This window comes from Taudactylus pleione, unplaced genomic scaffold (genome assembly GCF_031769625.1).
Source record: "Taudactylus pleione unplaced genomic scaffold, aTauple2 ptg000302l, whole genome shotgun sequence".
NCBI classification, from domain to species: Eukaryota; Metazoa; Chordata; class Amphibia; order Anura; family Myobatrachidae; genus Taudactylus; species Taudactylus pleione.
The window spans coordinates 9,068,281-9,096,278 of record NW_028284703.1 but is presented as its reverse complement, the minus strand read 5'-3'; the positions used below and the strand labels follow the sequence as shown (position 1 = coordinate 9,096,278).

The window sequence follows — 27,998 nt, the reverse complement described above, 5'->3', positions numbered from 1 at the left end:
ATTCTATAAACATGACTTTATGTTTATTGTACAGTTATGAAAATGACTTCCACTTTTTGTTCATCAACATAAGCAGATGTAGAGTACAAGAAAGGACAAACTTTAAGACAATTTAAGGCACATTATATACAGTATAAGTAGTATATTCTGTAGGTAGTTGTCTGATAATGCTACAGAGTCTTAGGCCCTGATTCAGACCCGCTCGCAGCCGCTGGCCGCTTGTTGGGATTGTGGGCGTTTTTTTTTTTGTTCTCCGGCCACTCGCAAAGCTGTGGGAGACCATCGCGATAATCGTGACCATCGGCCTTGCGACGAGACCCTACGGTAGGGTCTAGCTGCCGCAAGGCCGAGTGGACTTCCTGCTCTAATAGAGCAGGAAGTCCACTACTGACATCAGTAGTGATGTCAGTAAGACCTCCCAACAAACACCAGGCGTTCCTAAGGGAACGCCTGCATTTGTCCAGCCACCCCCCCGACCCGCACACAAAACGGGGCGAGCTGTCACTCACCATCGACAGCTGCCCCGTCTTGTTGCGAGCCCCGTAGCGACTGAACTTCAGTCGCTCAGCGAGGCTCTAGCACGCCGGACGTGGCGCATGCGCAGTGCATAAACATCGGGCCGCTTGCGAGCGGCTCTGAATCAGGGCCTTAATTTGATAAATACCATGTTCTTGTGGAGAAATGATAATGATGTGGGTGTTGTTGGCTGGTTAGGGTTAAGCACCAGGGGAAGGATTAGGGATAGGCTGTGGTAGGGGAGGTTAGGGTTAGGCACTAGGGGAAGGATTAGGGATAGGGTGCAGGAGGGGAGGTTAGAGTTAGGCACCAGGGGGAGGATTAGGGGGATAGACTGTGGGAGGGGAAGTTAGGGTTAGGCACTAGGGAAAGGGTTAGGGATAGGCTGCGGGAGGGGAGGTTAGGGTTAGGCACTAGGGAAAGGGTTAGGGATAGGCTGCAGGAGGGGAGGTTAGAGTTAGGCACTAGGGGAAGGATTAGGCATAGGCTGTGGGAGGGGAGGTTAGGGTTAGGCACCAGGGGAAGGATTAGGGTTAGGCTGCGGGAGGAGAGGTTAGGGTTAGGCACTAGGGGAAGGGTTAGGGATAGGCTGCGGGAGGGGAGGTTAGGGTTAGGCACTAGGGGAAGGATTAGGAGTATAGGTTGTGGGAGGGGAAGTTAGGGTTACTCACTAGGGGAAGGGTTAGGGATAGGCTGCGGGAGGGGAGGTTAGAGTTAGGCACCAGGGGGAGGATTAGGGGGATAGGCTGTGGGAGGGATAGTTAGGGTTAGGTACCAGGGAAAGGACTAGGGATAGGCTGCAGGAGGGGAGGTTAGGGTTAGGCACGAGGGGAAGGATTAGGGTTAGGCTGCAGGAGGGGAGGTTAGGGTTAGGCACTAGGGGAAGGATTAGGGATAGGCTGTGGGTGGGGAGGTTAGAGTTAAGCACCAGGGGAAGGATTAGGGATAGGTTGTGGGAGGGGAGGTTAGGGTTAGGCACCAGGGGGAGGATTAGGGGGATAGACTGTGGGAGGGGAAGTTAGGGTTAGCACTAGGGAAATGGTTAGGGATAGGCTGCGGGAGGGGAGGTTAGGGTTAGGCACTAGGGAAAGGGTTAGGCTGCGGGAGGGGAAGTTAGAGTTAGGCACTAGGGGAAGGATTAGGGATAGGCTGCAGGAGGGGAGGTTAGGGTTAGGCACTAGGGGAGGGTTAGGGATAGGCTGTGGGAGGGGAGGTTAGGGTTAGGCACCAGGGGAAGGATTAGGGATAGGCTGCGGGAGGAGAGGTTAGGGTTAGGCACTAGGGGAAGGATTAGGGATAGGCTGCGGGAGGGGAGGTTAGGGTTAGGCACTAGGGGAAGGATTAGGGATAGGTTATGGGAGGGGAGGTTAGGGTTAGGCACCAGGGGAAGGGTTAGGGATAGGCTGCAGGAGGGGAGGTTAGGGTTAGGCACTAGGGGAAGGATTAGGGATAGAATACAGGAAGGGAGGTTAGGGTTAGGCACTAGGGGGAGGGTTAGGGATAGAATGCAGGAGCGGAGGTTAGGCACCAGGGGGAGGATTAGGGGGATAGGCTGTGGGAGGGGAAGTTAGGGTTACTCACTAGGGGAAGGATTAGGGATAGGCTGTGGGAGGGGAGGTTAGGCACTAGGGGAAGGATTAGGGATAGGCTGCGGGAGAGGAGGTTAGGTACCAGGGGGAGGATAAGGGATAGGCTGCGGGAGGGGAGGTTAGGGTTAGGCACTAGGGGAAGGGTTAGGGATAGGCTGCAGGAGGGGAGGTTAGGGTTAGGCACTAGGGGAAGGATTAGGGATAGGTTGCGGGAGGGGAGGTTAGGGTTAGGCACTAGGGGAAAGATTAGGGATAGGCTGCAGGAGGGGAGGTTAGGGTTAGGCACTAGGGGAAGGATTAGGGATAGGCTGCAGGAGGGGAGGTTAGGGTTAGGCACTAGGGGAAGGACTAGGGATAGGCTGCGGGAGGGGAGGTTAGGGTTAGGCAATAGGGGAAAGATTAGGGATAGGCTGCAGGAGGGGACCTTAGGGTTAGACACTAGGGGAAGGATTAGGGATAGGCTGCAGGAGGGGAGGTTAGGGTTAGGCACTAGGGGAAGGATTAGGGATAGGCTGTGGGAGGGAAGGTTAGGGTTAGACACTAGGGGAAGGATTAGGGATAGGATGTGGGAGGGGAGGTTAGGGTTAGGCACTAAGAGATAGGTTAGGGATAGGATATGGGAGGGGAGGTTAGGCACTAGTGGAAGGATTAGGGATAGAATGCAGGAAGGGAGGTTAGGGTTAGGCACTAGGGGGAGGGTTAGGGATAGAATGCAGGAGCGGAGGTTAGGCACTAGGGGAAGGATTAGGGATAGAATGTGGGAGGGGAGGTTAGGGTTAGGCACTAGGGGTAGGATTAGGGATTGGCTGTGGGAGGGAAGGTTAGGGTTAGGCACTAGGGGGAGGGTTAGGTAAAGTTGTGGGAGGTGAATATTAGGGTTGGGCCCTGGGATAATAGTTATTGTTAGGCACTAGCGGGAGGGTTAAGCATTAGAGAGGGGTAGGATTAGGGATTGGCTGTGGGAGGGAAGGTTAGGGTTAGGCACTAGGGGGAGGGTTAGGTAAAGTTGTGGGAGGTGAATATTAGGGTTGGGCCCTGGGATAATAGTTATTGTTAGGCACTAGGGGGAGGGTTAAGCATTAGAGAGAGGGTTAGGCTGTGGGAGGGGAGGTTAGGGTTAGGCAGTAGCGATGCAGGATCAGCCAGAAGTTCTCATCAGCTGACCTCCATACCCGGAAGACACAGTTGGAGCCACCGGACCTGCTGAACCAGGTAAGTCACCACCAGGAACATTTTGTCAACATTCTAATCATGTCGCCATTTTATCAGTGTCATCTTAATGAATGTCAACATGGTCAGTGCTGCATGTTGACATTATGACCACGTCGCTATTCTCATGTTGACATTATAAAAGTCTACATGATGTATGTCAACAAAATATACCACACCCGTTGCAAGGGGCACTCATAATTCTTTCATATGGAAGGAATGGACACTTCAGGTAATATTACATGGTTGTTCAGTGTGCTCTGCCAGACAGTTTTTTTTAGTTATGTTTTGCCGGGTAATAGAGCAGTTAGTTAAAGACCTCTAGGAAGTTTTAGATGAGGTCCTCCTGGTGCATGCCATTTGGTAGATCTTGAATCTTTATACTGTTTTGCAAGATCATATATTTGAAAGTAGAGCAGAGATTACAGCATGACTCCTCTTCTAGGGTATCCTGGAGGGACTGCAAAATAGTTTTATCTGATTCCTGTCTATGCCCGGTCCAGAATCGGTGACTTGATTTGAATTTTGCATCACTTTCCACTTATTACTCTGCACCATATGCTGGTCTAGCCACTCCATGAAGGCTGAATGTCCTGGTGGGTGGGAAAAGAACATAAATGGGACCTTGTGTCCTTTAAGTTGTTGTTGTTCAACGAAGGAACTGATGGTGACATATAGTATAATACCGTGATGTGTTCAGCTGGCAAGACTGGTGTTGAGGGTGCCAATGCCATTTTAAGAACAGAATGCAAAGAAAGTATATAGTTCACTCAACCTCTTAAAAAAATTGTCTATGTTGCCCGTGTATTGTGAATCCTACATTGTATTATTCTCATTTGTGTTTTTCCTGCCTTTCTCATGCTCAGGTAGGATTCTAGGGTACAGTTTTTGGCCCGGGAGGTTAATAAAGACATGTCTTCACGGATTCCCTGCAAGTCACAAGCCCCTACTCCCAACCCCAGTGGGTTTTTCTTTTTGTAGACAGTGTTTAGTTCACATTGCAAACTGATCACATTACATTAATCTGTTGGCTGTTATAATTTCAGTTCTGGATCATGTGGGCTCCACGAAGAGTCTATTGACCAATAGATTTTCTGTGGCTCCCAAGTTATGTATCATCTTGGATTGCTGGGTTAAAAATACACATTTCCTCATCCTCCATCGGAATGTCTATATTAATTATTTCCCTCAGATTAGCCCAAAACATAAAATGTTTGCTCTTCTCCTTTGGCCACTCCATGTAAGTCCTGTGTTTCATTATTGCCTTTAACTTCCTGTATTTGTTGGGAATTAGATACTGGGGTATCGGATCTAATAAAACGAGGATCAAATTTTCTGAGTTCTTGCCGAACAATGAGTGCTGTGCAAAATACAGCTCATAATGGCACCACTCACTTTGAATGAAATTTGGAGAGAGGACAAAGATAGACTTGAAGCTGCTCTCAATGCAGTAGATGATATTTTCAATGATCGATTTGCCCGGAATGAAATTCCTTTCGTGGTGGCAGATTTTTAGTGAGCTATCGCCTTTCTCAAGGTTTGGAATCAAAAGGTTTTTCACCCAATCGCAGTCTTCTTGGCTGTATGAGATGAAAGCATGAAAACGTTTGCCCAATAGGACTTCCGCAGTGACGTTCCTTACCCTGTATTTGCTTCTAAACCATTGGAAAATCATCCGAATGTACCAAGGTAGATCAAAATATTTACACAAAAAACACATCAGAAGTAGCAAAACCACTACAAAACCAATAATGATGCCTACTAAAATGTATACGTTGCATGATACATCAGAAGGATGGAAGTCCTTAAGCATAATGCCTTTAAGCTCTTCTGGAAACTCACATCTGTAGGACACAGGCCACCCCACCAGCCTATCATGTAGTATGCCTGCTGTGCTGACAAATGCCCTTAAATCACAGTTACACCAAAATTTATTGTTTACACTGCTTATCCTTGTCACATGTTGGCAGCTGTACAGTAGATTATCTGATGGAGAATGTATTAAATTATCATCAATATTTAGGTATATCAAGTTGTTATTCAGGGTGCTGCAATCAGGTATATTGGTTAGTTGGTTTAATGACAAATATAGTTCCTTCAAAGATATTAAATTTTGTACTTTTTTGGAGACACTTTTTAACTGGTTACCGGAAAGATCCAGTATTTCCAGTTTGGTTGGTAAACAGTTAAAGACTGAATCGGTAATCTTGTTTCTAGACAAGTTTAGGAAGACCAGACTTTCCGACCAATCACAAAGCTCATTTTCTTTATAGGTCAATCTATTACGGCTGACATCTAAATGCTTTAAAGCTTTCATTGTAGAAGTCATCGAGCTTACATTTGTCAGCTTCTCTAATTTGTTATTTCCTAAATTGAGAAACTGAAGTTTTTCTAGATTTCTACAATTCTGAAAAATTTCATCTGTGATTCTGTTGTTGGTCAAAGTTAGGAATTTGAAAATACTAGAAACCCGAGGACAAAAGAAATGTGTGATTTCGGCGTCAGACATAGTAAAATTCTCAACAAACATGTTGGAAAACATCTTTAAAGGATGAACATTGTGAAAAAGGAACACATGTGGAATAATATTTTCAAATATCAAAGATTTTACCGAACCCTCCGAAAAGTCAATTTCTTCATATTCAAATTCTTTTATGAGTGTAAACTTATAGATGGACAGATATTTGACCGAGGAACGCCACACAGGCACCAGAATTTTACTAATTTCATTCCAGGACATTGTGAAGTTGCTGAGAATAAGTGCCGATATCCAATATTTCCTTACTGCCCTAGATAACCGCTCTATGGCATTATTACAATTTTCTGCACATACGATCTGAGAAATTTCCAGGGTTGTGGAGACATTAAAGTCATCAAACAAGAGAATAATGGAATCTGTCAAATTCTGGGGTAAAATGACATGTAACTTTTCCGTGTTCAGTGACTGTAGGCTACCAGCTTCATATTCCTGTAGTTGTTCGATCCCTAAAAATACAGTTTTTAATTCCCGGGGTGCAATATTCATGAAATCATTTCTCCTTATACTTGCAGCACTCAGACCAAGATGTTCCAATTTTGTCAAGGATCCAAATTCCTTGCAGAGGTACATGGTTTCAAAGTTATTATAGGACAGATTTAACTGGGCGATGTTTTTGATAAATTGCAGGGAGCTGCATGTGATAGTGTGCAGTCTATTGTGCGAGATGTCCAAGTGTTGTAGAACAATATTAAACTGGAACACAGAGAAATGTAGCTCTTCAAGGAAGTTATGAGAAAGATCCAACGTCTGCAGATTGGAGTATGGTTGAAACTGCTGTGCTTGGAGGCTTTTTATTTTGCAATGACGAAAATCCAGCTCTGTGATAAGGGAAGAAATGTCCGGTTGCCCCTTAGAATCAATGCAGTCTTCACCAGAGTTTCTGGGTAGCAACACATATGTCAGAAGGCAGAACAGGCAGAATCCTTTACATGTAACCACGGGATGAGTCATGATGCTGATTTTATCAAGTCTTCAGACCTGTTTAGAAAACATTATAAATTAATGTATTATACAGTGTATCACCTAAAAATTGTAACACAAGCATAACACAATGCTGTGCCTGTACATTTAGGTCATTGTTTAAATATAATATTTATTAAATATTCCTTTCACAAGATGAGTGAATTGTTCTAATTAGTGGCATTAGGGCCCTATTTATCAATCTTTTTTTTTTACTGAAAAAATGTGAAAAAGGGTGTTTTCACAACATTTTTAGTATCACATAAATGTATTAAAGGGCTTTTGGAGCAGTTTTTGAAAAACAACTACTCCAAGCCCTTTAATTCGCATATTTTAAGTAAGCAGATCGCATATACCATACTTGTAGTAGGAAATACTATCTGCTTCCAATTTACCAAAAAATTGTGAAAAAATACCAGGGAAAGGGGGGACCCTGTGAAAATAACACCACCTGGAGAAGGCGTTCATAGTCCCCCCCCCCTCCCCCCCTGTTTTCCCTACTCTAATTTAGCTTTTTCTGCCTGCTGGGAAAGCAGAGACCCTGTAGGTGCCCGTGATCAGCCTGCATGTCTGATAGACCACAGCGCTGATCACAGTGTAAATTTTTTTGATTATAATAATAACTAAAAAAATAACACTTACCTGCACCCTGCCCGGTGATCGGTGGTCTGATGAGGTCCTCTGGGTCAGCTGGTCTCTGGGATCATGCTCTGTGACCCCGCTCAGCTGCTCTGTGCTGTAAGACTGGGGTCACAGAGCACGGTCCTAGAGACCAGCTGACCGTGGTACCAGAGGACATCGCCAGAGCACCAATCACCGGGCAGGTAAGTGTAAGCTTAGCAGCAGTGGCGGGGGGGAGGGCAATTGCAAGGAAAGGGGGAGCTGGGTGCATGCGTGGTCACAATGTCAGGGTTTTTTTTTCCAAAAAATACCCTGAAAGGAGTGCGAAGAGGATTTGCAGGGACAGAGCTTTCTCGCTAGTTCTGTCCCGGCATGCGATATCTGATACATCCTTGTGATATATTCAAATATCCCATTGCGAATCCTGGCGTATTTAGCTGAGATCTGAGATGTGGATTGTGATAAACAGGGCTCTAATTGTTCATCTAATCTGCAGTTATTACAGTAGATGCCCATATTTGTGAGGATGCTGTTTTCAGAAGGAATAATATGGTAAATTTGTGTGACATAGGAGGACGTGGCACAGCGGCATGGCCTAAATTGCGCAGTATTTTCATTTAGCAGTGTCAGGAGGGATGATTCCATAGATGCTTCATCATAGAAACTTTCTGTAGATTTTAAGAAAGTGTAAATATGCAGAGTTGTAGAAATGGATATTACTCAATCAGTTTATGAACTCTCAGCAGATATTAAAAAGGCAAGTCACCTACACATGACATCTACATATCAACCCCCACCGCACAGCGCTATGATCCAGTAAAAAAGCTGCACATGAAGAGGCTGACACAGCCTTAAGCTGCATACACACACAACGATTTTGTTACCAATGATTTTATGAACGATTTTATGAACGTTTTTCTGTCAGATTATCTGTCAGATTTTTTAAAGTGTAATGAACGATTTTTTTGAACTACAAACGATTTTTGCATATTCCCTTAATGAAAATCGTTCAGTTGGTCAGTCTGACTGAACTACAAACGTGAACGCGCATGAACGATAATCGTTCATCGTTTTAGCTCAGAAAGTGAACGATTTTTTCAACGATTGAACGATAAACGATATCGTTAATTGTTCAAAAAATCGTGTGTGTATGCACCATTGGGAGTAACTAAAAAGAAAAATATTAAAACAGGAGCAATTTGCTCCAGGAGCAAACCATGGTGCAGGATTATTACACTCAAATCTGCATTCACCCTCATGCAAAATAATCTGTGTATTTAAATGTATGGGACTTCATAATGTGCTTGTAATTGGTATTACTTGCTCTGTGGATATTCTTAAGGGGAGTATAGTTTATTAAGCATGTGTTTACTAAACACAGAGCAATTTATCTGCTTTGATCAGCTGACCATTAGAGGCCAGCTGTAGTTTGCCATACTCAGACAAACTATTTCTTTAGAATTAGAAGGGTCAGCTGCATGTGGAAAGATACAAAGGGTCTCATTCAGACCTGGTCGCAAGCGGCGATGCGCTCGCAACCGGGTCGATGGTCCCCACAGAGCATGCGCACGACGGAGCCGGCTCCGTTGTGCGCATGCGCGAGACCTGGCTAGCGACAGGCGCTCCGTCGCTAGGGGTCTCGCAGCAGACGGGGCGAGCTGTCGATGTTGAGTGACAGCTCGCCCCGTTTGCTGGGCAGGCCGGGGGCATGCCCGGCCAAACGGAGGCGTTCCAGTCGGAATGCTTGCCGTTTGGGGGCGGCCCCACTGACATCATTGATGATGTCAGTGGGGAACTTCCTGCTCAAACAGCAGGAAGTTCCCTGGGGCTTACTAGAGCCCAGACCCAACCTTAGGGTCTGGTCGTAAGCCCGATGGTCGCGATGGTGATGACCATCGCGATCATCACCCTGATCGCAAGCTAAGCTGTGGGTGGTAACCCACAGCTTAGCTTGCGACCTGGAGGCAGCACTTCTAAACAAGAAGTGCCCGTCCTCATTCAGAGTGAGCGATCGCTTCTTGCGATCGACTCTGAATGAGGGCCAAAGTGTGGGAAGTATTAAGTGTGATATAACAGTTAATCAAACAGTTGAACAAACTTTAAACAACACTTGTTTTATGTGTTTGCTGAACATGGTTTGGATTATGAGATGCACTAACAAAACTCTTATGGTGCAAACACACGGTCAGATTTTTCTTCAGATCTGAACAATAACGATTTAAAAAATCGTTCAATTGTTCATATCTGAAGGAAAATCTGACATATCTGACATGTCTGAATGATGAATGATGAACGATATCTGACATCTGATGTGTTTGCAGTCAGATTTGGACGATTCCATTCCTTTAATGCAGTCAAAAATCATTCATAGGCCCTGATTCAGAGCCGGACGCTCTGACAGAGCGCTCGCTCTGAATCAGGGCCGGTCTATTTTTTTTTTGAACGGCCTTCTGGCCGCTCGTATAGCTGTGGGTGACCACCCACAGCTATAGCGAGCGGCCAGGAAGATGGTCGCGATGGTCAAGACCATCGCGACCATCGGGCTTGCGACGAGACCCTTGTGGTAGGGTCTCGTTGCCGCAAGTCCCAGAGTGCTTTCGGCTCTAACAGAGCCGAAAGCACTCCCACTGACATCACTTGTGAATCAGGCCCATAGTTCAAATCGTTGGTCAAATCGTTCATCAAATTGTTCAGATCGTTGAGATCGTTCAAATCGTTCAATCGTTCATCCGACACATCTGACAAATCTGACCGTGTGTATTCTCCATTAAGGTGCATACACACACAACGATTTTTTGAACGATTATCGTTAACAATATTGTTTATCGCTCAATCGTTGAAAAAATCGTTCACTTTCTGAGTTAAAATGATGAACGATTATCATTCATGCGTGTTCACGTTTGTAGTTTGTAGTTCAGTCAGACTGACCAACTGAACGATTTTCATTAAGGGAATATGCAAAAATCGTTTGTAGTTCAAAAAAATCGTTCATTACACTTTAAAAAATCAGATAGATAATATGACAGAAAATCGTTCATAAAATCGTTCATAAAATCGTTGGTAACAAAATCGTTGTGTGTATGCAACTTTAGAGCTATGTATGCAAATGCTGGGAGCTGTGCTGATAAAATTTTCTGAATTTTCAGAATTAACTGCAATAGTAACAAGGGATGATCTGGATATTGTGCCAATTACGGAGTCATATCCTGGATACTCTTATCAGCTGGAACTTGGTGACCTGGCCGTGAGTATATCCTCCCCGTCTACCCTATCCGGGTCACACCTGTTTGTCTGCCCTATCACTCTAGAATGCAAACTCTTATGAGCAGGGCCCTCTACCCTCTTGTGCTTCTCCCAACTTTACTTTCATCTACTTCTAAAGGTGCCTATGCATTAGGCGACCTGAAAGTCTGAACGTCTAGCGTTCAGACTTTCAGGTCGCCGAGGTGTGGTGCCCGCACTGAATGGCGTTCACTGAACGTCATTCAGTGCAGGAGCCCAAACTTCTATCCCTGAACATGCTGAACCTGACGAGCATTGTCAGGTTGACGAGCGTGTTCAGTAGATTGTCGGGGCCGGCAAGGACCCAACGTGCATGCGCATCACTGGTCCTTGTCGGCTATCCATTACACAACTTTGTGAACAATGCGACCAAAACCTCCTGGTTGGATAGGATAGGCCCCTTTATTCCCCACTAGGGCACCTACCACTTGGTTGCCTAAGCTCTGCTATTTATGTGGGTTTTGGTCGCTAATGTGGCAATGTATATTATCCATGTTCTTGTCCTGTATTGTACTGTAAGTCTTTGGTCACCTATTTGTTTTACATACATTGTAAGGCGATGCGGAACACTTGTGGCGCCATATAAATAAATGACAATAAAAATAATGCAGGGGATGCAAACACATTCACTTTCCATTCGGGGAACATACTGGCTACTTTTGCACGCAGCAAACAAGTAATGGGCAGCTTTATTTTTACTCTGAAATTTAGACAAACACCACCCAACTATAAATCTTTCACATTTTAAATCTGCCCCACCTCTAGAGCATCATGGTTATGCCATGGTACACATTTGCTCCTTTTTTTGTTTTGCTCCTAAGTCCCAAAATGTAGGCGTCTCAATTACAATCTGCAAATAAATGATAAACCACCCACCATATCAAGGCGATCTTGCTTGTAGAGTATATTTAACTTTAACAATGAGGGTAGAAGCACACCTGGGGGGGAAATCCAATTAGGTGGGAGTTGGCTTGTGTGAGCTATATCTAGGGAACACTTACACTGGGAATTACAGTTGCAATCCAAGTCCAAACTCACATTTTTGTTTTCAGAGGACATTCATGTTTTTTTGTGCTCACTTTCCTGAAATGTTGGGACATAGGGCCTGATTCAGACCCGGACGCTAAGCCGCGATCGCTCGCTATGGGCGATTATCGCCCCTCTGCGCATGCATATGCATCTCAGTGTGCGTGCGCGAACCAATCACTGCGATCGGGAATCGTGCGCTCGTATCACAAAGACTGAGCGCTACTTTGAGTGACAGTGCCGTTTGTGGGTGGTGACAGAGAAAGGTGCTTGTGAAAGGGGGGGAGTGGTGCTGCGAACGCAGGCGCGTCTGGGCGTCAAAACTGAGTTTTATTGGTGTGTATAATTAGCATGGAGGCGTCATTGTACACGTCACTTGGTTGTATTTCAGCCTGCAGTGATCGCAGTGCATGCGGTGGGGTAGGGTCTACCTCAAGCGCTGCGTGCAGCTCCAATGGTTCTTGATGGTTCTGATTAATCATACACCTGGAGATGACGTGTACTAAGTAAGAAAAGTGGGCGTCTATATACCGGCGTGCGCTCACTCTGCCGTCGCTCTCTAAAACATCGAGGGCGTCCTTACACCAGACAGTGTGATTGTGGAATTTGCATACCCAGCCCCTTTTGGATGCGAGCGAACGCGGCTTAGCATCTGGGTCTGAATAGCCCCCATAGTACTAAACAGTGGGGCATCAATTGGTGCGTAGGCCAGTTTAAAAAAAAAAATGTAAAAGTTTGGGCTGTAAGGGTGGATGTTATTATAACATGTCAATCCACTGTATCATATAAATTATATTATACCCTAGCCCTGCCTCAGCATGATCCATAATGGTAACTCCACCACACACACACACACACACACACCTGTCCCAGTCATCTCCCTCTCACACATATACGGTATCCCAGCCCTGCCCTATCCTCCTCCCTCTTACACACATATACTCCGGCCATCTCCCTCTCACAGATATATATATATATATATACCCTAGGCAATGCCATGCCTCACAGCTGTCAGACGGAGTTTCCCAGTGTGCTAGTTGGTTTGCCTCAATCCTACACACATAATGTTGCCTTCTCTCTGACTTCTGTGAAACAGGAGGCTTCCTTGTGTTCCTATGTATTTCTAATGGTGCATACACAGAAAACGATCAGACAGTGATAACTATATCGCTGTCTGATCATCCTGCACCCTCCTGGTGTGCTGGATGATCGATAGCCATCATCCAGCACACCACCAACTCACCAACGACTGTATCGACCCGTGATCAATGATCGCGGATCCCTATAGTAACTTGGTCGATATCGACCAGGTTGGCCTGCATGCACGGGCAATGGACGATATCGCTATCGTCCATACGTGCCTACGCATCGCAGGTCATTGGTGGGTTGGAAGGGACCAAAAAATGCATGATATGAACGATAACGATATCGCTATCGTGCATTTAAATCGCTCCGTGTGTACACAACATTAGTCCATATTGTCGGTTGTTCTGTTTCATCCATGGTGGTGGCCATTTTGTTGAGGACATTTGTTCACAGTTAACCCTTGTCCACAGCTGCAGAGGCGGGTCCCCTCTCTGTCCGGGCCTGGAACAATAGCAAACACTGACTGACTCACTATTCACTATTATATAAAATACAGTCAGGTGCATAAATATTGGGACATTGACAGAATTTTCATATTTTGGCATCTATTCACCACCACAATGGCTTTGAAATGAAACAAACAATATGTGCTTTAACTGCAGACTTTCAGATTTAATTTGAGGGTAATTACATCGAAATCAGGTGAACGGTGTAGGAATTACAACGGTTTCTCTATGTGCCTCCCACTTTTTAAGGGGCCAAAAGTAATGGGACAAACTAAACAATCCTAAATCTAACTTTCACTTTTTAATACTTTGTTGCAAATCCTTTGCAGGCAATTACAGCCTGTAGGCTGGAACGCATAGACATCACCAGACGCTGGGTTTCATCCCTGGTGATGCTCTGCCATGCCTCTACTGCAAATGTCTTCAGTTCCTGCTTGTTCTAGGGGCATTTTCCCTTCAGTTTTGTCGTTATCAAGTGAAATGCATGCTCAATCGGATTCAGGTCAGGGGATTGACTTGGCCATTGCATAACATTCCACTTTTTAGCCTTAAAAAACTCTTTGGTTGCTTTTGCAGTATGCTTCGGGTCATTGTCCATCTGCACTGTGAAGCGCCGTCCAATGAGTTCTGAAGCATTTCCCAAAACACTTCAGAATTCATTCTGCTGCTTTTGTCAGCAGTCACATCATCAATAAATACAAGGGAACCAGTTCCATTGGCAGCCATACATGCCCACGCCATGACACTACCACCACCATGCTTCACTGATGAGGTGGTATGTTTTGGATCATGAGCAGTTCCTTTCCTTCTCCATACTCTTCTCTTCCCATCACTCTGGTACAAGTTGATCTTTGTCTCATCTGTCCATAGGATGTTGTTCCAGAACTGTAATGGCTTTTTTAGATGTTGTTTGGCAAACTCTAATCTGGTCTTCCTGTTTTTGTGGCTCACCAATGGTTTACATCTTGTGGTGAACCCTCTATATTCACTCTTGTGAAGTCTTCTCTTGATTGTTGACTTTGACACATATACACCTACCTCCTGGAGAGTGTTCTTGATTTGGCCAACTGTTGTGAAGGGGTTTTTCTTCACCAGGGAAATAATTCTTCTGTCATCCACCACAGTTGTTTTCCGTGGTCTTCCGAGTCTTTTGGTGTTGCTGAGCTCTCCGGTGCGTTCTTTCTTTTTAAGAATGTTCCAAACAGTTGATTTGGCCACACCTAATATTTTTGCTATCTCTCTGATGGGTTTGTTTTGATTTTTCAGCCTAATGATGGCTTGTTTCACTGATAGTGACAGCTCTTTGGATCTCATATTGAGAGTCGACAGCAACTGATTCCAAATGCAAATGTCACACCTAGAATCAACTCCAGACCTTTTACCTGCTTAACTGATAATGAAATGAGGGAATAGCCCACACCTGTCCATGAAATAGCTTTTGAGTTGATAGTCCCATTACTTTTGGCCCCTTAAAAAGTGGGAGGCACATATAGAAACCATTGTAATTCCTACACCGTTCACCTGATTTGGATGTAATTACCCTCAAATTAAATCTGAAAGTCTACAGTTAAAGCACATATTGTTTGTTTCATTTCAAAACCATTGTGGTGGTGAATAGAGGCCAAAATATGAAAATTCTGTCAATGTCCCAATATTTATGCACCTGACTGTAAGTCACATCAGATATAATTAGCAATTGTACTGTTATAAATCCATTTTTGTTTTTATAACAATGGCTTAGGGGCCTATTCATCAACACTAAAATAACGGTTTTAAGGACATTTTCCTTAATTACCGTTATTTTAGTATTCATGAACACACTTAACACAGGAGATATCACTGATATATCCTGGTTAAGTCCGCCTGCGTTAATTTCCACACTCCCCATACATTAGTATACATTAGTATGGGGATATGGAAATTATGGTATTCATCAAATTCCGAAAATTATATATTTTCGGAATTTGATGGTGTTACTATACTCCACTCTCAGGTGGCGTATAGCGGGTTACACTTACCTGCTGTCAGCGTGTGCAGGTCCTCCTCTTGCTCCCTCCGTCACTCCCTGGTAACTCCTCTGGCTCCGGCACAGATTTACCGCAGCTGTAGGCAGTGCTGCACATTGCGCTGCTTTTACGGATGTAACAGCGCATGCGCAGCTCTGATTACAGCTGCGGTAAGTTAGTGTAGAGAGGGAAAAGTATCTATTTCCCGAAAAGCTGTCATTGCAAAAATGACAGCTTTTCGGAATAGATCCTTATGGAGAGGAGGAATGATGAATTCCTCCAGTAATTAGGTAGAACTCCATGCGAGTTCTAAACCTAATTACCTCCATCAAATGTTTAGTAATGATGAACTGGCCCCACAGTGTAATAAAATAATGTTCCTTACTAATGTTATAGGACAAATATTCCACCTGTCACTGCTGGAAAATGAATCCTATCACTTTAGTAAAGAAAACAATTTTAGAATAATAAGCTACTATTACATAAAAAAAATCTATGTATTTACATACTTCCCGACATTGAGATTTTTCTCTCCGTGAGTCGCATGTAGAGGAGATGCAGGTGGGTAGCAATGGGGACGGGGCCAGATGATCTGCGTTATTAAACCCCGCCCCACAAAATAAAATACAGTGAATCTCAAATATTTGACTAAGGGGGTGGGGCCAAATGACTCAATTATCATAGAATTGCATCATTAGGCCCCGCCCCCTACTCATAGACCAACCGATCCGCATGAAAATTTTCCCCATTCTGCCACTTCACTAGGAAGTCAGTAGAATGTGGGAGAAGTGCCTACTTTCCCAGGGGTGCGGAGGGTTTCCCGAAAAATCAGGAGCCTCTCGCGACTCCTGAGAGGTAGGCAAGTATGTGTATTTATGACAGTACGATTGATAATTAATTGTATCTGATGTTACTTATTTTATATAATAGTGAAAATATAGTGGACCCTGAACTACCCTATCCACATTGGGCCTGATTCTAAATCGCACGCAATGCTGACATTCGCCCAAATGGACAATATTTTTTCATCTGTGCATTTGTCTAAGTCACTACAAGGTCGCACTGCGCATGCGTCCTAAGGTGTGCGCGCACAGATGCGCAGTAGTGATGGCTGGTGGTTTATCACTCTCCAGTTTATCACTTACCAGAGCTTCATACATCTGCCCCTCAGTGCGGTGGTACCAGGGGCGTTTCTAGAGATGAGGGGGCCCATATGCAGTCTCTGTCATGGGCCCCCTCCTCTCTGTCCGGTGGCCGGCAGCACCACACTAATAGACTGTGGGTACTAGAGTGTGCCCAGAGTCTATAGCGCATGCGCAGTTCACCGGGAAAATGGCCGCGGCGGCCATTTTCCCTGTACTGAGCATGCGCAAACGATGGGAAAATGGCAGCTGTAGCCATTTTACAGCCATTTATTACAGCGCAGACACCTGCACCAACGTGGGACTCCGGAGAGGTAAGTATAATATGGGTGCAGGGTGTGCGGTGCGGGCTCCCCCTGGACCCAGGGGCCCGTGTGCCCCGCACACCCTGTACCCATTACAAATACACCCCGGGGTGGTACACTGACCCAGCTCTGGCTCTACATCTGCTATGGTCGGCAGATCAGTGGAAAAAAGGTGCGCAGAGCCTTGTGGGGTGGTTGTCTCTCAGTGAGACTGTCGGTCAGTCAGTTGGTTTTTCTTGTGTCACAGAGAGTCTGGACCTCATTCAGAGTCGGTCGTTGCGGCCGCACGGTCATACGCAGCCAATGTTCGCTGAACTGCGCATGCGTAAAGTTCGCAATGCGAGTGCGCAAACTAGCTGTTACGATCAGAAATTTCTCTCTCTTTGAACACAGCCAGCTCGTTAGTTTGAGTGACAGAATGCACAGTTTGTGGGTGGTAACAGGGGAAGGTGCTTGAAAACGGGGGAGTGGAGATCCGAACGCAGGCGTGCCTAATTATGCGAACGGCGTTTAATGGGAGTGCATAATTAACAAAGTAGTGTCATGGCACATGTGACATGGGAGGTTTGTACACTGACTTGATCGTAGTGCTTAAGAGAGGGTATGATCAGCCTTAAGCTCTACGACCAGCTCCGATGGTTCCCGATGGTCGCGATTAATCCTTATATCCCAGGAGATGACGTGTGTTGTGATCGAGAAGGGGGCGTGATTTAGTCTTACGACCGCTTCTTACCCTCGGTCGTTCAGTTAACGATCTCATCTTAGGACTGCAACTTGTGATCGCTTCATTTGCATATCCGGCCCCTTTCCCCTACGACCGTGCGGCCGCAACGACCGACTCTGAATGAGGTCCTCTGTCTCTTTGTCACGGATTGAGTTTACTTATGCTAACTCAGTGTACCCCATGTCCTGAACTTTAACCCCGGCCTTGACTGCTACTCACTGGTTAGCTGTGTGACCCAGATCTGCGAAAGAAAGGACCAACATACCTGCCCATCCCACTTTCTTCCCGCTGCTTGGCACCCAACCTCACAATAGTTTTGTTAACTGGAACCGAAGGCAAGTACAATGTGAATTAAGGGGAATTCTTCCAACCACATTATTTTCTGAAATATAAACTGTCCATTGTCCTCTCCAGGGGAAGATTGCTTCATAGGCATTGAGACCTTCTTGGCTTTCAGTGCCACGAATAAATTTCACATGCAGGTTTTGAGGACTATTCAGGTGCTGATGTGTGTCGATAGCAATCACTGGGAGCTGATTTACTTACACCTATTAATCCTGGGTTATCGCTGATACTACATACATAACCCAGTGATCAATTGGAGGTCTAAAATAATGCAGTGGTGCTGCAAGTCAGATCAAGAGGTATCACCCAAGGTTTTCATCTTCTGCAGCAGCTGACTGCTCATCAGGTGCCATATCCAGGAGGATATGAAACTCATTATAGCGATCTGATTGGTTTCACAGACAGTGTTCATGGTTGTCAGTCCTGATGACCATAGATTGGCTTGAGGCCCTGATTCAGAGCCGGTCGCTCTGACAGAGCACTCGCTCTGAATCAGAGCCGGTCTTTTTTTTTTTAGAACGGCCTCCTGGCCGCTCGCATAGCTGTGGGTGACCACCCACAGCTATAGCGAGCGGCCATGATGATGGTTGCGATGGTCAAGACCATCGCGACCATCGGGCTTGCGACTAGACCCTTGTGGTAGGGTCTCGTTGCTGCAAGCCCCAGAGAGATTTCGGCTCTAACAGAGCCGGAATCTCTCCACTGACATCACTTGTGATGTCAGTGGGGCTGGCCCCAAACGGTAGGCGTTGTCATGGGAACGCCTCCGTTTGGGCAACCACCCCCCGGCCCGCCCACCAAAGGGGGCGTGCTGTCACTCAACATCGACAGCACGCCCCCTTTGGTGCGAGACCCTGAGCGACGGATTGCCCATCGCTATCCGGGTCTCGTGCATGCGCACGACGGAGCCGGCTCCATCGTGCACATGCGCTCTGGGCCACCATCGACCCGGTTGCGAGCGCTCAGCGTTTGCGACCGGGTCTGAATCAGGGCCTAAGTTCATTAGGATGTAAAACCCAAGCAGTGTAAAAGTCACCAAAATGTTCTGTGTAGTTCCAGTTAATAAATTTATATTTTATGTTGACCAAACACATTTTCTAGACAATCTAACTCCCAGTGCAAACAGTCAAAATGCACCCCCCCAGCCCCACACAGGAATTTACAAGGTGTGGTCTCACAGCAAGGGGTGTGGCCTTGCGGGAAATCCGCTCCAGCCAGCCCCCAGTCTCCCTCCAGCCAGCTATCAGTGTCCCTCCAGGCTCCAGCCAGCCCCCAGTGTCCCTCCAGCCAGCCCTCAGTAATTATTATATAATAAATCTCACCTGGCTGCGGCTTTCATACAATCACACCTCTGAGGAAACTGATCCTCCCTGGGCAGACGGTGTCTTCAGTCAGTATTCACTATTCATGTAGGAGATCACATGGTCCAGAAGATGCCTGTTTGTGTAGGAATATAACCAATGTCAACATCATACAACAGAGGTTCAACCAGACTTGTGCCCTATGTCACCTACTGTCCCCTGTATCCCCTTCAGCCTCCTGACCCTTGTGTCTTTTCTTCCTCCTTTCTTTAGAGCCTCCTTCACCATGCCCCTGAAATCAAAGCACAGCTCCCCTCTGTCATCACACAAGCCTTTTACCATAACAGCTCTGGTCCCTTATCCCCACCTGACAGCACTGGTCCCCTCTCCCCACCTGACAGCACTGGTCCTCTCTCCCCACCTGACAGCACTGGTCCTCTCTCCCCACCTGACAGCACTGGTCCTCTCTCCCCACCTGACAGCACTGGTCCTCTCTCCCCACCTGACAGCACTGGTCCTTTATCCCCACCTGACAGCACTGGTCCTTTATCCCCACCTGACAGCACTGGTCCTCTCTCCCCACCTGACAGCACTGGTCCCCTCTCCCCACCTGACAGCACTGGTCCTCTCTCCCCACCTGACAGCACTGGTCCTTTATCCCCACCTGACAGCACTGGTCACTTATCCCCACCTGACAGCACTGGTCCTCTCTCCCCACCTGATAGCACTGGTCCCTTATCCCCACCTGACAGCCTTGGTCCCTTATCCCCACCTGACAGCACTGGTCCTCTCTCCCACCTGACAGCACTGGTCCCCTCTCCCATCCTGACAGCACTGGTCCTCTCTCTCTCCCTCACAGCACTGGTCCCTTATCCCCACCTGACAGCACTGGTCCTCTCTCTCACCCTGACAGCACTGGTCCCCTCTCCCCACCTGACAGCACTGGTTCTCTCTCCCCACCTGACAGCATTGGTCCCCTCTCCCCACCTGACAGCACTGGTCCTCTCTCTCACCCTGACAGCACTGGTCCCCTCTCCCCACCTGACAGCACTGGTTCTCTCTCCCCACCTGACAGCATTGGTCCTCTCTCCCACCCTGACAGCACTGGTCCCCTCTCCCCACCTGACAGCACTGGTCCTCTCTCCCCACCTGACAGCACTGGTCCTCTCTCCCCACCTGACAGCACTGGTCCTCTCTCCCCACCTGACAGCACTGGTCCTCTCTCCCGCCCTGACAACACTGGTCCCTTATCCCCACCTGACAGCACTGGTCCTCTCTCCCCACCTGACAGCACTGGTCCTCTCTCCCCACCTGACAGCACTGGTCCCTTATCCCCACCTGACAGCACTGGTCCCTTATCCCCACCTGACAGCACTGGCCCTCTCTCCCCACCTGACAGCATTGGTCCCCTCTCCCCACCTGACAGCACTGGTCCCTTATCCCCACCTGACATCACTGGTCCTCTCTCCCCACCTGACAGCACTGGTCCTCTCTCCCCACCTGACAGCACTGGTCCCCTCTCCCATCCTGACAGCACTGGTCCTCTCTCTCACCCTCACAGCACTGGTCCCCTCTCCCCACCTGACAGCACTGGTCCCTTATCCCCACCTGGCAGCACTGGTCCTCTCTCTCTCCCTCACAGCACTGGTCCCCTCTCCCCACCTGACAGCACTGGTCCTCTCTCCCCACCTGACAGCACTGGTTCTCTCTCCCCACCTGACAGCACTGGTCCTCTCTCCCCACCTGACAGCACTGGTCCTCTCTCCCCACCTGACAGCACTGGTCCTCTCTCCCACCCTGACAGCACTGGTCCCTTATCCCCACCTGACAGCACTGGTCCTCTCTCCCCACCTGACAGCATTGGTCCCTTATCCCCACCTGACAGCACTGGTCCTCTCTCCCCACCTGACAGCACTGGTCCTCTCTCCCCACCTGGCAGCACTGGTCCCTTATCCCCACCTGACTGCACTGGTCCTCTCTCCCACCATGACAGCACTGGTTCTCTCTCTCACCCTCACAGCACTGGTCCCCTCTCCCCACCTGACAGCACTGGTCCTCTCTCCCACCCTAACAGCACTGGTCCTCTCTCTCCACCTCACAGCACTGGTCCCTTATCCCCACCTCAAAGGCAAAGCACTTACCTTACTATGGGCTGGGACTGGGAGTCTGGCCTGCCGAGGGGCGCCGTCTGCTGCCGTAGCGATCTCCTTGTAGCATACTTGCCTACTCTCCCAGGACAGCCGGGAGTCCCTCGAAAATTAGGTGGCATTCCCGGCCCCCCGGAAAAACAGACAAGTCTCCTGGCCGGCTGTCTACCACCCCAGACATTGGCGTCTCCCTCACAAACCCCCGCAGTGGGGATGGAGGGGAGGCGATTATGCGATTTGCGCTGAGTTGCGTTATCATGGATCCTGCCTCACAATGCCAGTAATCTCGGCATTGTGCAGCGGGGGTGAGGCCAAAATGACACAATTGTGTGGCCCCGTCCCTAATGTAGTGTAATATCCCCGGTCATGCCCCCTATGCCATGCCACACCCCCCTCTATGCCAACCTGGCGGCCCGCTCCCGGAGGGGCAGCCAGAATGTCGGCAACCATGCCTTGGAGTCATCGGGTCCGGACTCCAGGTCTCCTCACCAATGGCCTGCCACAGCGACTTGACGTCATGACATCACGTTGCCCAGACCAGCAGCCGTGGCACGGACCAGCTCCTAGACAAAGGAGTCGTGGGCCGCTCCTTACTTAATGGCGTGATGCAGACAGTTGTGTCACAGTAGCACAGTCTGCCACCCGCGGACAAACTAATCTGCAGCAGATCTCGGGAGGTTAGTGTAGTCCTCCCGGTCCATGCCAGCAGCTAGCAGGGGTTGGGGCACACGGCTCACCCGCCCCTAGAAACGGCCCTGCACCCATATACATACACACACAAGTCACACATACATTACACACACACTTACCTTGCAGCGACTGCAGGTTGTGGATGGGGACGGGACCTGGCAAGCAGGCACCATGGTATTAAGCCCTGCAGTTCGATTCCCGGCAGCGTGAGGCAGACAGCTGGAGAGATCCCGGCAGTGGCAGGCCAACAGCGCTGGAAATCCAGATCGTCCGTAGGTAAGTACTTACTAACCTAACCTACCCCCTAACCCTCCTTAGGGGTGCCTAACCCTAACCTCCCCCCTGTGCCTAACCCTAATCCCCCCTCTAAGTGCCTAAACCTAACCCCCCCTTCCCCACTGCCTAACCCTAAGTCCCCCGGGGGGGGTGCCTAACCCTATACTCCCCCCGGGGGTAGCTAACCCTAACCTACCCTTCCCCTAGCCTAACCCTAACCCCCCCGGGGGGTGCCTGACCCTAAGGACCCCTGGGAGCCATAAACCTAACCCTCCCCCCCTGCAGCTGTCCGCTCGCAGCGCCCGGCATCCCTTCGATCAGAATGCCGGGCGCCGGTCTCCCGGCGTCGGAAAAATGACAGGCGTCCAGATTTAGGATTTAGACGCCTGTCATTTAACCCTCGCCGGGATAAAGCAGTCGGGAAGCCGGCTGTCGGGCTTACGTCAGCCGGCTTCCGGATTGCATCCCCCCTTTGCTACGTAGTACTGACAGCAGAAGCGGATTATATAGACAGCTGCTGCACCCGTACTTATCTCCTGCATTCTATTCATGTATTACGTGCCTGGCTGGTGCAGCATTGCAGGCCGGTAGCAGTGTCCGTCCTCATCCCACCCCTTCCCCCCTTTTTGAAAGTACCCAGGTGACCTGAGGTATTTATAAACATTTGTGGTATATTCAGCCCAAATTACAGTCAGACACTTTCTGTGGCAGCTCACACATCATGTGGAATAGTATTATCACAGAAGTTGCATTAAATATTGGATGGATCGTAACTTAATGATCAATCTAATATGAAGTATGAACTATGGTGCTAATGTGGTGTTGAATGTACACCTGGTTAGCGTATGTTGTGGGCGCTAGGCTGAAGCTATGCCTAGTGCCAAGAAACCTTGTCTAGGGTGCCAAGAAAGAGGCCTCGCAACACACAGGTAAGAATCACTGTGATACTACACAAAATATGGCCATAGTACTGTATGTAGTATCATTGACAAATGGAGCCCTTGGTGTTCACTGGTTTGCTGACTGCATCTGTCTAGTATTGTGCATGACATACTTAGTTCTTACATTAATACTTATGAATGCTCATAGCTTTATAGAAGATTTCTCACTATACGCAGATATATATAAGGCACGCAATATACAGAATGTACCATATGTTGTTTTTTGTATATGTTATATGTCCAGAGATAAGTACACATATAGTATTTCAATACAGGAATCAGGCTCTCGTTTTTCTTCCTTTTTTGAGCATGCTACATAAATAACTGATAATATGTAATTACATCAGCTTGGTAGAGAAAAATTATGATATCAATGAATGCTATAAAACTAAATATTTCCTTTCCTGAGCTGAACTTGTTACAAAGTGTGCGCTCTACAGTTCTGCTCCCCTGGGAAACCTATTTGCATGATTAATACAAATAAACAGATTGATTTTCACTTCCTCATTTCAAGCATCTAGTGAATGTCTGTGTGTGTAATGTGTGTTATGTGTGTACTGTGGGCCTGATTCAGAGCCGGACGCTCTGAACGAGCGCCCGCTCTGAATCAGGGCGTGTTTTTTTTATGTGCGAAGCGGCCTTTTGGCTGCTCGCATAGCTGTGGGTTACCACCCACAGCTTATGCGAGCGTCCATGATGATGATCGTGATGGTCAAGACCATCGCGACCATCGGGCTTGCGACGAGACCCTTGCGGTAGGGTCTCGTCTGCTGCAAGCCCTGGAGTGATTTTGACACTAGTGATGTCAATGGGGCCGAACCCAGACGGTAGGCTTTCCCATGGGAACGCCTCTGTCTGGGCAGCCACGCCCCAGGCACGCCCACCAAAGGGGGCGTGCTGTCACTCACCATCGACAGCACGCCCCCTTTGGTGCGAGACCCATAACGACGGCTACCCCGAAGTTATTCGGGTCTCGCGCATGCGCACGACGGAGGCGCCTCCGTCGTGCGCATGCACATTTGGGGAACATCGACCCGCTTGCGAGCGTACAGCACAGCGCTCGCGAGCGGGTCTGAATGAGAACCTGTGTCCTTGTATCCTACTTGCCAACTCTCCCTGATTATCAGGGAGACTCCCTGAAGAGTCTAACAATCTCCCTAATTGCACCTTACTCCCATTATGAAGCTATTGCATAAAATTATAATAATAATAATAATAATAATAAAAAAAAATATATATATATATATATATTCAAATAGGATCATTAGTATAATTTGCCTGCATTGGTTAGGCACAATGGCCCTGATTCAGTATGGATTGCAACTGCGATTGCAATAGTGATTACGCAAGCAGCCTCACTGCGAATCCTCTGCGATCACTATGCCGTCACAGCAAAACATAAGGACGACCACCATAACTTACACACATCCGTAATACTTTGCAAGTCTGCAAAAGCATCGGTAACGTCGAGTACAATTGGAGCCTCACGCACACTTGCACAAGGTCAGACCGTACTCAAGAATTTCTAATTCATGGCACGCAATGAAGCCCAAGCTGCGTATGGCATCGCAGTACCTAATTTATGCACGCCTCTGTAACGGCGTTCAAGCGCACTGGCACGCCTTCGTTTCGCCGACCACCACACCATCACCTCCCCCAAATGGTACTTCCTGTCAATCACTCTGCGATGGGTCTGCGTAGTTACTGCGATCACAGTCCCGACTGCAGTTGCTGGTTCGCGCACGCGCACTGTGATGTATACGCATGCGCAGAATGCAACAGTCAGCCGATTGCATTCGTAATTGCAGTTGCTGAATCAGGCCCAATGATCCCTATGGCTACATGGATTTTAAGAAAAGTATCAATGCATTTTCATCAACATACAGATCTTTCTAACTGCTTCCATGGGGATAATGTACATCTGGATGTAAATCAGACAGCAGCAGATGAAAGGCTCACAGATCTCTAATAAGTCCCAGATGTCTCCTCCACCAGAGACGTCACCTTGTGTGGTGACACCTGGTGCGGCACTCACTGGCCCCTTGCACGTGCTGGAGACATGCGCGCCTGAAAGGGGGCGTGGTCTCATGGCCGTGACGTCCCTGGTGTACACCATTTTGGGGGCATACTCATGTGTCACGCCCCTGTCCTCGTCACTATAGGGGCTAGCCCCCAGCCTCCCTCAGCACAATGTGGATAACCCATCACCCCGCTGCTGCGCTATTTGGTGACACCGTCCAAGGGGATGACACCAAAATAGCAGAGCACCTCTGTCACCCCCTCAGACAGTGTCACCCCCCTGTGTCCTGCATCCCCAGCACTATCGTAGTGATGCATTTGTCCTCCACTAATCTTGCAGCTCCCCCCACTGTCACCAAGTTTCCACAAGGTTTAGCCAACACCCAGCGCTCTAAGCATAGCCACTGCAGCAGGATAGGTTTAGTCTCTACTTTCCGGCATTTATATAAAGTGCTCTCACTGACCACTTCTGCTTCATTATTACATGTGTCTCAGAGCAGGTCAAAGTTTAAAACATTTCGGTTTTTTTCAAATAGAAGCCATTTTGTTTTAATGTGAAACCATTTTACCTGACACTGCCAGGCGCTCCACTCTGGCAGGAATATGTAATGCCCCATGGTATCTTCAAGATCTTTCTTTACTGTCACTGGGTCCATAACTGAGTGGTAATGGGGCACCTGCATGCAGAGGCTTCACCTGGTCTGGTGACACCCGATGCACACTGACTATACCTGTGCGCCAAAGGTGCACCCAAAAGGGGTGTGGCCTAAATCAAGGGGAGTGGCCTCGTGGGGAATCCCGATTACTTCACTCCAGGGGTAGTCCAGCCCAGCATCGACCAGAGATGCTGGGCTGTACCCGGAGACTGGGCTGTCAGCTCCTCTTCTATGACAGGACTTGGGTGCTGCAGCAGAATGTCACACTGCAGCACTCTGCTCCTGTCACTGCAGAGGAGCTGGCATTTTGGTGCCGCCCCATCCGAGGGTGACACCCGGGTGCGGCCCACTTTCCCCTGCACCCCTTTCATGACACCACTGCTTGCATGTTGGCTAAGTTGTGTGAAGGCATGTGGAGGGAATTTCTGGATAAGCAGGCACGTACGCAGACATCTGTCTGAATTCAGGTGTCTCTCCTGCCTTAAGGACGGGGCTGGTGCTAGTGTGCACTGATAATGATGGCAGCTATTAGAACAAGGGAATGGATACGGCTGGTGCTGGCAGCTGAAGTGTGTACAGCCCGGCACACAGACAAACATCTGCGTCTATTTCCTTGTAATTGCGGCCGACTTCCTTTCAACTTTTAATCAACCCAACGTCGTCAGTGTTTCCATCTGAAAATGAGAGAGTGCACTAAAGGAGTTATGCCCTACATTCAGTATTTAGCAAAGAGCGGTAAGCTGTATGTGACTGCGCTGCTGGAAATGGGGACCCAGCAAAAGCCTTCCTGGCTTCAGCAGAGATTTCCAGGCTTTGCTAAGCCGCCGCTGGGGGAAAATGTAATGCATATGCGCAGACGGCCATCATTCTTGCGCATAACCCAGCAGCCTGTTTTACAGGATACCCACTTAATTTCCTGTCTACAGATAAGCCTCTCTCCCAGTGCTCGCTATTTGTCCCAGCTACCACATGTGCTGATTGCAGGAGGAAGCTCATGGTGACACACATCAATATCTCTGCAGTCATTTTATAAGCAGTACAGTCACTGACAGCGGATGCAGAGATGGTGGAGGAAGGAACAATGCTCTTTAAAAATAATAGGATAACCTGAATCCCCTACTCATGCACCCAAATTATGCCACAAGTTCTCATAACTGCCTTTATCTATATTGAAAGTTGCATGGAGTGTCAACTGCATTTACTTACTTATATGCTGGGCACTAAGGTGTAAAGCCTGTGTGAGTCTTCACTACCTTGGCTGGGCATTATTCACTGCAAGCTATTGTTTTCTGTTATCGCCCATTTTCAATGCCACGATGTTTTACCTCCTCCTTTTAAAAAAAAACAAAAAATAAATTAAAAAAAATTCATAAATTCCCCTAAGCTGTTTACATTTAAATTGGTTAATGTTGTTAGTAAATAGTTTGTATAAAGCTTCATTTGTTTTAGGTTTAGTAATTCCTTGACCATAAATAACAGCAGTTATTTCCATGATACCTTTGTGCTGAAGTTTGTTCTGGTTCTCTCATGTTGAAATCTGACCGGCCCTGTATCACTTCTTATGTTTATGGTGTGCTGAATTCCTGTGGTCCTAGTTGAACTACTTCCCCCGTCACATTTCGTCTTCTCAGTGTGTATTAGTTTTCATTCCCCTTTAACTGCCTGCCCCTCTTTACTGAAAACACGCCTTGTTATTTCTCCTATCCATGTCCCTGTGTTCTGTGAAATCTGTCCGTGAGAGAGAGTAAATACATGCAGAACCTCTTGCTGTGATTTCGCAAGGCTTGTATTTCCCAATTATAATATCTACATTACATCACAGTACCTGAGGCTGTAGGCAATTCAGTGCAGTAACCAGAGTATTCTGAAAGGCTGCCCAACCAGTATTTTACAAACAAAAAGAACACAAAAAATTACGCTGCACTTCAGAGCAGCTGAGATGAAACAAAATGAACAACTACGTAATATAAGACACGAAACCATGCAAGAGAAAACCTCACAAGCGCTTAGAAGGTGTTCCAAATATGAGTATAGTCCAAAATATAGATGATTATTTATTACCAGTTATTTATATAGCACACACATATTCCGCAGCGCTTTACAGAGAATAGT

General features: G+C 47.5%; 1 protein-coding gene across 2 annotated transcripts; it reads right to left on the bottom strand.

The window, feature by feature from the left end:
• Nucleotide 1: 1 nt before the first annotated feature.
• On the bottom strand, nt 2–27,629 carry LOC148511618 (toll-like receptor 6). 2 transcript variants are annotated; one of them, XM_088482979.1, is made up of 4 exons: nt 27,384–27,628; nt 27,093–27,217; nt 19,179–19,293; nt 2–6,831 (listed from the first exon to the last, which is right to left on the bottom strand). In XM_088482979.1, exon 4 carries the CDS (start codon nt 6,802–6,804, stop codon nt 4,423–4,425), a length of 2,382 nt encoding a protein of 793 aa, XP_088339105.1. In that variant the 5' UTR covers nt 6,805–6,831; nt 19,179–19,293; nt 27,093–27,217; nt 27,384–27,628; the 3' UTR covers nt 2–4,422. The 2 variants fall into 2 exon arrangements, with proteins under 2 accessions (XP_088339105.1, XP_088339106.1); XM_088482980.1 differs by lacking the exon at nt 19,179–19,293 and having other exon boundaries at nt 27,384–27,629.
• Nucleotides 27,630–27,998: the final 369 nt, after the last annotated feature.